Below are 9670 nucleotides of genomic sequence, written 5' to 3' on the forward strand. Positions count from 1 at the left end.
GTGTCCGGAGCTCTCTGTGTGCCCTGTGCCATGCAATGCGCTCGCTGGGCCAGCAGCAGCAGCAGCTCCCGCTCTGTGTGTCCGGAGCTCTCTCTGTGTGCCCTGTGCCATGCAATGCGCTCGCTGTGCCGGTGCCAGCAGCTCCCGCTCTGTGTGTCCGGAGCTCTCTCTCTGTGCCCTGTGCCATGCAATGCGCTCGCTGGGCCGGCAGCAGCAGCAGCTCCCGCTCTGTGTGTCCGGAGCTCTCTGTGTGCCCTGTGCCATGCAATGCGCTCGCTGTGCCGGCAGCAGCAGCAGCTCCCGCTCTGTGTATCGGGTGTTCTCTGTGTGCCCTGTCCGGGCCCAGCGCTGGCGGCACCGCAACCGGACCTTCGCGCATGCGCAGCGCCTCGCCCGCAGCGCCGTGTCACGTGGTACTGAAGGGCGGAATGGAAGCAGAGGGAGCAGCTTGGCAGGGTGTGCTTTGCTTGATCAAGTCTTGCCTCTTTTTTCCTTTTCTTAGCAGGGCTTATCTGCCTTGCCTCGGAAGGAAGGGAATGTCCCGCAACTGTTTTCTTTTTCTGCGCTTCTCTGGCGCTGAGTCTGTGCCTGGGCCGTGCCACCTCTGTGGGTGTTGTCAGCGCTCGGGCGAGGCTTAAAATGTCCCGTAATTCCGGGGGCGGTTGTGCCACACTCAAGATGGCGGCGGGGGCCTGCAACTCTATTGTTCCGCTTTGCACTCTATGGTCTTGGAGGTCTGGGCCGTCACCTCCGGCCTGCACTCAAGATGGCCGCCCGGACTACAATCAAGGTGGCGTCCGTAGGCCCCCTCGGCTCTGATCGGCGGGTACCCGCCTGTCTGATCCCAAGCCTGCCCCCGCTCGCCGCGCCATCGCCCCGCGGGCTTCCCGCCCTGGGCCGGGACCGGGGGGGCTCGGCGGCGGCGGAGGATCGCGGCCGGCAGGCAGTCACCGGCGCCGGCAGCCCCGATCGGCGCCGCGGCGGGCACCGCCAGGACCCCGCACCGGGAGCGCGCAGCTTCCGTTCGGCCCGGCCTGGGCCGCCGTGCACCCGCTGTCGGCCCTGCATTGCCGCGGTGTCCCCGCGAGCGGCACATGGCGACAGAGCCGGTCCCCCGCCAGAGCGGCACAGAGGCCGGGCGGGCCCTCGAGCAGGTCCCGGCAGCGACGGCAGGGGCGGGACCCGAGAAACAGTTTTGCTGCTCCTGGGAAGAGTCAGGTCCCGGGGAAGTAAATCCTGAGTTGCCTGTTGAGCCTGGCAGAGACGCGGGGGCCGGGACAGTGCGGGGAGGCGGCGCTGACTGCGGGGTCTGGAGGGAGAAGCGGCTGAAGCTGCGCGGGCTGTGCTTGTTCCCCGCCGTCCCCTCCGGCTCCCCGGGACTGCAGGGAATCCCCTTGGCTTCATGTTTGCTTTCCTTGCAGCCTGGAGTGTTGGGGGGATTCCTGAAGCTGATTGCCTTGAAAGCCAGTGATCCCCAAGGCTTTGACCTGCTAAACAGCATCATGGAGCATATGCCCCCGTGAGTATGAGCTCAAATTGCATTCAAAACTGACTTCTGTGGGCTTTGGTTCTGCAGTGTGCAGTCATGCCAAAGGTTAACACTTCAGGAGCAAAAATGTCACATTTATCAGTTAAAGAGATGGGAACAACTTTATCTGTGTTTTCTGTAAAGTGACAGCACCAGTCAAAGCCCACTGTGAACTGAATAACTGTTCTTTTAAATTTCCAGTGAATCAGTTGACTGGTACAGGAAACAGGTCTTCATTCTGCTATTCCAAAGACTTCCAAGTTCCAAACCAACAAAACTTATCAAAAGTAAGTTCCTTGCTCTGAAAAGCTCCAGTGTGACACGAGCGGTTCAGAGTGTGCAGTTGCACAGATCAGGCATCCTGTACATGGGTGGGACTCTGGTGGCTCCAGGGACTTGCTCCAAATGCTCTGTAGTCAAGGGGACATAAAGGGCAGTGGCCACAGCAGGTGACACTCCATGAAAACTGAGGGAATGGAACTAAAGGACTTGTGTAGTTCTCCTCCTTTCCTGGTGTGTGTGATGTCGTTACTTGTCTGAAAGTGTCTCCATTTAATCTCCAGCTAATAGCAACACACTTGCCCTGTCACACAGCACAGCCATTCTGACCACTGCTCTCTGCAGTTTGTGTTCATGCTGGGAAACATTCCATGCTTTTGTGTCATTTTGGCCTTCATGGGAATAAAGTTCTGAGGAAGGGTTTACGTTCCTCTGTCAAAGCTGTGACACATTGTTGAAATCATCCCCAGGCAGATGGCCATGCTGATGAAATTTGTGATGTTATCTCTACACAGATCACACAAGGTCTGTTATTAATCCTTTAAAATCTGCTTGATGCCTCCTGTAGAGGAGCAAGAATTACAGGGTTCTTCCAATGGTGTTCCACCAACCAAATGGAAGTGGTGCTTCCAGCGTTCCACGTTTCAGTGTTGTGGTGCCCGAGAAGATGAGCAGTTTTTAGGCAAACTTTGGAGCAGCAAGTTAATGCCCTTCAGTAAAAGGGAACATTTATGAAGGCTGCCCTTTCTGTCTCCTTCTTAGAATGCATTTTGCTGCTGACTCTAAAGCAATTCTCTTGTTTTCATCTGGAGTTTTACTTCATCCTTTTTCTCGTTGCTTTCTCCTCTTCATTAACTAGTATGGCACAGGAAATGGGGCATGAGCTCTGCAGGAAATACTTGGCAGCATACAGCCAAAGGGAGTGTGTTCTGTTGGCTTGGGTTGTATTTCAGGCTGCTGTGCAGTTTTTGCCTTTGAAGCAGGAAAGAGTTGTCTCTCTGGCTGAAATGGCAAAGGAGGTTTGGCGCTAATCTGACTGCCCGGGTGCCTCTCCTTTTGGGGTTCATTTCTGATTTTCTGCCCACAGTTCCTCACTGATAGTTCAAGTTACTGATCTCCTGAGCGGGTCATAAAAGGGAAGGATTGCTGTCTCTGGTTTTTAACCTTTGTAAAAAGTTTGTATGTGCAAACATCTATGTAAGAGGGCAGCAATTGTTAAGAAACAAATTGTCTTGTGTTCTCTGTTTCCTGGTGCTTTGTGTGGTTTCTGCTTTTCTTTGGTCACCATAGGGTGATAAATTGTTCTAAGATTTTCTCTAAATGTCACACTAACATGTTTGGAATGGTTTTGCAGAAAATGATGATTCCTGAAATCCAGAAAGAGTCTGGGACAAGTTGAAAAGCAGATCCGTGCTGTTGGCATCACCAAGACATTAACAGAATGTCCTCCCGTGATGGACACTGAGTACCCCAAGCTGTGGTAGGTGCCACACTTCTTCAGGGTCTGCTGGTGATGCTGTTGGAGGTCTGGAAAGTAGGAGCTTTCACCAGAATAGGCCCCTCTAATAAACTCCTTTGGCATTTCTTCAGGCCCACTGTTGTGGTGAGACTCAGCTTGAGGCTTTTCATACCTTTTCATCCTTCACTGCACAAAGGGAAGTGTGTTTTCAAAGCAAATGGCAGAGCTGGTTTGAGATGTGTTTGAGCCTGGATTTGGCTGAGTAGAGCTCCACTGAAGGGAATTAGGCTACTGTCAGCTTGCATTCCTTCTGGAAAGCTGGGCCCACTTTTGAGTTGTAACTGTCATAGTCAGGAGGCCTGAGAATACTCACAACCTGACAGGCTGTAGTGTCTTAGCCTGAAAGTGGAATCTGGGGGAAAGCTCTGGAGACTGAAAGGCAGTCCAGCAGTCTGGGGGCTCAGGTAGCCTGAACTGAATGACAGTAACCGGGTCCTGGACTAGAACTCTTTTTGAATGTACTTAGAGAAAAGCTGTAATCTGGAAAAGAATTGCTATTCTTGGGTTTGTATCACAGCAATTTGAGCTGCTAAAAAATGAGGGCATTGCTGATGCTGTTAATATGAGCAGCTGCATTGTGCCTGGAAAGGACCCAGACCCACAGTCCTAGTGCAGCTTCCCTGGGACAGGGACGGTGCCAGGAGTTAAGCAAGTCCCTGCAAAGGGGTTCCAGGTAATCTGAGCGTTCTTGTGAAGCACAGGCTGTCCTCACCTGTTCACTGTTCTCCTCCCCTCTCCCCCCAGGATTCCTTTGCTGCAGGCCCTCCCTCCTTGGCTTGTTTGAGCTGCCTGAGGATGACACGACCCCTGACAAGGAGCACTTCATTGACACAGAGGATACTCCAGGCTGTGAGACTGCATTCTCCCAGCTGGCCTTTGCTGGGAAGGAAGAACATGATCCTGTGGGGCAAATGGTGAACAATCCCAGGATCCAGCTGGCCCAGTCTCTGCACAAACTGTTCACAGCGTGCCCAGGAGGGGTAGGTGGCTTGGGCTCTGCATCCCTGGGCTGCATTCAGCAGAGAAGAAATGCCTCTGTGAGAATGGTCTCTTGCTAAGGTTTGATAATCAGCAAAATGAAGTGTGTTGTAGGCAGAAGGCAAGATCTTGCTGTGTCTTCTTGTTCATTGGAACTTGGCTTTTGTAAGGTTTTCCTGGTAACCTCAGAAAGGCCTTATTTTTCACAGCACTTAGTTTAGCAATCAGCTCAAATATATGCTATTTTAAAGATGAAGATTTATCCCCTTGATGGCCTATAACTAATGGTTGTCTCCTGTTCAGTTGCATGGACGTGGGAGATTCAGGCAGCTCATATAAAATTAGACATTTTGAGTGCACAGCTAACTCTTACCCCAGATAGTGTTTGTTTTGTTCAAGATTTGGGTAAGTAAAGATTGTCTGAGAGATGAGCTGTTTCTCCCTCCATAACTGCTGCTCTCAGAGTGTCTGAGCTTGTGCCCTGTGCATGAAGAGCCATGGCAGTGGCTGAGTGTCCCTGAGCCCTCAGCTGTGTCTGTGCTGCAGGTTCTGTGCATGCTGAGTGTCCCTGAGCCCTCTGCTGTGTCTGTGCTGCAGGTTCTGTGCCTGCTGAGTGTCCCTGAGCCCTCTGCTGTGTCTGTGCTGCAGGTTCTGTGCCTGCTGAGTGTCCCTGAGCCCTCTGCTGTGTCTGTGCTGCAGGTTCTGTGGATGCTGAGTGTCCCTGAGCCCTCTGCTGTGTCTGTGCTGCAGGTTCTGTGCCTGCTGAGTGTCCCTGAGCCCTCTGCTGTGTCTGTGCTGCAGGTTCTGTGCCTGCTGAGTGTCCCTGAGCCCTCTGCTGTGTCTGTGCTGCAGGTTCAGTGCCTGCTGAGTGTCCCTGAGCCCTCTGCTGTGTCTGTGCTGCAGGTTCTGTGCCTGCTGAGTGTCCCTGAGCCCTCTGCTGTGTCTGTGCTGCAGGTTCTGTGCCTGCTGAGTGTCCCTGAGCCCTCAGCTGTGTCTGTGCTGCAGGTTCTGTGCCTGCAAACTCTCCAAAAAAGGAGAAAAATTAATGTAAGTACAAAAAAATCAATTTAAAAAATCAAAATTTAAAAAGATAAAGCTAACAAGTGTGACAAAAGAGCAACCAAAAATGACATAAAATAAAAAATAAAATAAGAGCTTTCGCTATTGGGCGACGGTGGGAGTGGAAGGCGCGGCTGCAGAGAAAGAGCCGCTCCCCGGCCCGTGCAGCGCCTTCGCCGCTCGGGTCCCGGCGGGCATTCGTGGTGGTGGGGGCTGGACTGCGGTGCAGTTCCCGGCCGTGTCCGCGAGGCGGCGCCGGCGAGGCAGACGGGGGCGGCCGAGGGAGGGATTCGAACCGGCGATTGGGGAGAGAGAGCCGCGTCCCAGGCGGGCGCCTTGACCGCTCGGCCAGCGGGGCGGGGGCGTGGCCAGCAAGGCGGGGGCGTGCCGGCCCTGCAGGGCCCGTAATGGTAAAAACGGAATAAAAGAAATAAAATTAAAAATAAAATTAAAAATTTGAGGAAACCGACATGAAAAAGGAATGAGTCCCGGAAGCGTCGGTGGAACCCAGAAGGCTTTGCGGCGCCTCGTTTTATTTTGCAGGCTTTGTAAAATAAAAAGTACAGGAAAGTATGCAAACCAAATCCATAAAAAAAAGGAAGTCCCGGTAGATCCCGGGGGCTGTTTGGCGTCTCTGGTGTTCCTTCTGTGTCCACGAGTGTCCCAGAAGGCTTCCGGGAGATGGTGGGAGTCCCTGGGGGGTCTCCTGGGGGCGTTGGGGGTCCTTGGGGGTTCCTGTAGGACCATGGAGGTACCTGGAAGTCTCGGAGTGGGACGGGGGCGGTGGGGCGGGGAGCGTTTTAAGTGCCTGGGAGAATCGTGGCGGTCCCCGGGAGGTACTCGGGGTCTCCAGTTCTCCCGGGGCAGCCAGAGTCCAGCTGTGTTCTGCAGAGAAGAAATGGAGAGCTGGGGGAGGCCCGAGCAACTTGCAATGTTAAGCTGCCCCGAGGGGCTCCTTGGCTGGGCCCGCCGCCCGCAGCCCCCTCGTTCCCCGGAGCGCCGGGCCAGGGCCGCGCCGCGGAGGCTTCGGGCCCGCTCGGGCCGCGTGTGGCGGGGGGGCGGAGGGGCGGGGGTCATGCCGGGAGCGAGCAGAGAGGGCAGAGCGGCGAAGCCGGAGGCGGCACAGCCCCCAGCTAGCTCCGCCTTCCCGCCGGCAGAACGGCACCCACCGGCGGGCGCGCCTGTCAGTCTCGTCGGATCCAGCCCTCTGCTCGCTCCCCCTCCCCGCCGGCGGCGCGGCACCCCACCGGGGGGACTCTTAGATTTTTCATGTAGTTTTCGTCATATTTTTTGAATGTTAAAGGGCGCGAAGCGCGGTGCCGACCCCCCGTGGCCGCGCCCATCCCGCACCGGCTGGACACGCCCCACCGTGACCACGCCCCCGCCCCGCTGGCCGAGCGGTCAAGGCGCCCGCCTGGGACGCGGCTCTCTCTCCCCAAACGCCGGTTCGAATCCCGCCCTCGGCCGCCCCCCGTCTGCCTCGCCGGCGCCGCCTGGCGGACACGACCGAGAACTGCAGCTCAGCCGAGCGCCTTCGTTCCCCCCCCCGCATGCCGCCCGGGGCCCGAGCGGGAAGTCGGTGGATCGACGGGCGCGGGGGGAACGGCGCTTTATCTACAGCCGCGGCTTCCACTCCCGCCGTCGGCCACCAACAAAACCTCCTATTTGATTTTTTATGTTATTTGTATTGGTTTCTTCGTTACCATTTTTAGGTTGATTTCGGCTCTTCTCACCTGGTCTCCAGGTTCCCGTGCCAAAGCTCCCACAAGCAGTGCCAGGCAGGAGCCGCCCGGCCTTTACCTCCCCCACACAGACTGTTTGCTGCCAGCACCAGCAGCTTTTTTGGCTGACATGTGGAAAGTCGGCCGGCACCCACGGAATTGCCTTTGCTCCCTTCCTAAAGGAACAAAGCTTCCCGAGTTGCAGCCCCAACAACTCCTTCACCAGATGAGTTTATTGAAACAACTTTTCAGAGCAGGCATTTCTGAGCGTACTCCATCAATCCCAAGAGTTCAGAAAAAACACTGTCCGCTGTCCAAAGGAACTGTGCATGTTACAAATGGGATGTTTTTACATCCTCATTTATACCACCCCACAAACATAAATGGCACTCATTATGCAAATTGCTATAACTACCCTAAAAAAAGTAGGGCACACGTGGAAACAGCTCTTTACCCGAGGCTGCTACAGCTGCCCCATGCCTTGGACCCCAAGATCAAGTCACTAGTGTAAAGATGAACGAATCAACAGATTTTCTACAGTTTTCTTCTTTATTGACCTTGAAATTCCATGCTTTTTTGAAAACAATATTCTTACACGGTATTTAGTGGAGAGTGCAGCCTTTGACTATTTACTACAATATAAATGCTTCAAGATTCTTTTCGCCCTCATTGTTCTTGACATCTGTAGCCACGCTAATGTAAGGCATGACAGCAGAAAACCAACCAAAAAAACCTCAAAAAAGAACCCAGCAGAAAACCCTCTAAACCAAATCCCTACACAGAGTGGATTTAATCAACTAACAAAAGAAAAGAAGATCCAGAGTTCAGGGGGAAACCATTACTAGAAAATCGCAGGTATTTGGAAATTAGGAAGTGCTGCCATGAACACGTGCACCATCAGCACACGTTGTCATTGTAAAGAATTCAGCATTGAGTTTGGAGTTCCCTTTTGAAAAACAGTCTTCTGAGTTGATATTCTGAACGCAAACCACTTTTTACCTGCTCCACTTGGAGTGCAGCCCAGCTGCTTCTTAAAGGTCAGGTTCCATTCCAATGTGCGTACTCTTGAGCTCACAAAATTTTCACACAGTTGAATGTTTTACCAGTCCTTTGGGGCGAGATGATCATTTTATTGTCAAAATAAGTAACCTTGATGAAAGCCAATTGCAACAGTACATCTTTATACCCAGTGTGAAAGCAAGGTGATGTTATAAATAATTGCATACAATGTATTACACAGAAGAAGTTATACACATTCCAGGTAACCATGGAGCAATTGACAGCAGTAGAGGACTACTGAGCATGGGCACAAAGTATTTTTCAGAACAGGATTTGTGGAAACTTAAAGGAAAAAGTAGCCTCTGGAAAGATGACAATCTTTGCATAACATTTTTGTTTCAAATGAAGTCAATGATTTTTATTTTTCAGATGCTCTTTATAAGAACACGATTTCTATTTAAACAAACATAAAGGCTCTAAACTTAAGACACTCTACATATGTACATAATTTACACATCAGGAATGGTTTTCTTATTTGTTTGAGTCTCTCAGTGCTCCACTTCTTCTCTGCAGAGCACAGCTGCACTCTGCCAGCCCCAGAGACCCGGGGACCGCCAGGAACTTACAGTGTCCTAGAGAAACCCCCAAGAAGCCCCAACATCCTCAGGGACCCAGTGACACAGAACAGGAGTCCAAGAGAAACGAAGGGACCAAGGCTACAGGTGGGCCACCGAGAGGCTTTGCTGCCTCCTCGGAAAGAAGGGCTGAGGCTAGCCTCTGCTCTCTGGCCAGCCTCGAAGCCCCTCCACAAGCCAGGCCAAGTCTGAGAGCATTGCCTTCTGCTGCTGTGCAGTACGGATGGCACCCCACAGCTTGCTACACAGAGCCCCTCTTTCGCTCCTGGGAAGCCTAAGCTACGCTACCTGCTTTTCTAGGGGGACCAAGGGACACGCTCGCTCTCTCACTCACACCAACAAAGACAAGACAGAGACACAAAGGGGCAACGTCCCAGGAGAGGGAGCAAGCTCTGAGCAGCAACCTGCGGCGAGCCATTCCTGACGCCCAGCAGCGGGAGAACACGGCCTCAGACTTGCCCTGGCCTGCCCAGACACCTCAAGCCCCTGACTACGCAGGGCGGCTTCAAGGCTGGACAACGAACACAGGCTGTGACATGCCCAGGCTACAGGGGGGGTCACCGTGGCCAGCAGCCGCCACCAGGCTCAAGGTGCCAAGGCAAAGAAAAAAAAGCCCTGTTGTTTACACGGTGGGCTGCGGTCCGGAGACCTGCATTCGCCTATCAGGTGAGGCCAAGCGGACTCTCACCCTCCTTCCAAGGTCGCCCCCTCTCTATGGGCAGCCAAAGGAGAACCGTGGCAAAAGGCCAATAACACCAAACCCCGTTTACATGGAGAGTTGCCCAGCAAAAAGCCACCCTGAAGGTGCCCACCGCACTCCTACGTGTATGCCTGTCCCGGTGATGGCCGGGAGAGTTTGCCAGAAGAGCATTTCTTGTGCTCCCTCTTGACCTCGACGCTGCTGATCCTCTTCTGAACTCTTTTGCCTCGCCGTCCCACGCTCCTGGCTCTG

At 53.6% G+C, this 9670-nt stretch overlaps 1 protein-coding gene across 3 annotated transcripts; it reads left to right on the plus strand.

Moving 5' to 3' along the window:
• The first annotated feature begins 482 nt into the window (after window positions 1-482).
• On the plus strand, window positions 483-4735 carry LOC139668209 (exportin-2-like). 3 transcript variants are annotated; one of them, XM_071547733.1, is made up of 4 exons: window positions 483-790; window positions 1422-1519; window positions 1730-1815; window positions 4071-4735. In XM_071547733.1, exons 1-4 carry the CDS (start codon window positions 767-769, stop codon window positions 4382-4384), a joined length of 522 nt encoding a protein of 173 aa, XP_071403834.1. In that variant the 5' UTR covers window positions 483-766; the 3' UTR covers window positions 4385-4735. The 3 variants fall into 3 exon arrangements, 2 of the variants coding, with proteins under 2 accessions (XP_071403834.1, XP_071403833.1); XR_011696997.1 differs by adding an exon at window positions 3162-3287 and having other exon boundaries at window positions 615-1519; XM_071547732.1 differs by having other exon boundaries at window positions 525-1519.
• Window positions 4736-9670: the final 4935 nt, after the last annotated feature.

Source organism: Pithys albifrons, chromosome 2 (genome assembly GCF_047495875.1).
Source record: "Pithys albifrons albifrons isolate INPA30051 chromosome 2, PitAlb_v1, whole genome shotgun sequence".
Taxonomy (NCBI): Eukaryota; Metazoa; Chordata; class Aves; order Passeriformes; family Thamnophilidae; genus Pithys; species Pithys albifrons.

What these genes read in the sequence shown, in the direction of transcription:
- LOC139668209 (XM_071547732.1), top strand. Translation starts at nt 1,095, where the DNA reads ATGGCGACAGAGCCGGTCCCCCGCCAGAGCGGCACAGAGGCCGGGCGG. An exon ending in ATCATGGAGCATATGCCCCC is followed by an intron (nt 1,520 to 1,729) that starts GTGAGTATGAGC and finishes TTAAATTTCCAG; the next exon opens with TGAATCAGTTGACTGGTACA. An exon ending in ACCAACAAAACTTATCAAAA is followed by an intron (nt 1,816 to 4,070) that starts GTAAGTTCCTTG and finishes CTCTCCCCCCAG; the next exon opens with GATTCCTTTGCTGCAGGCCC.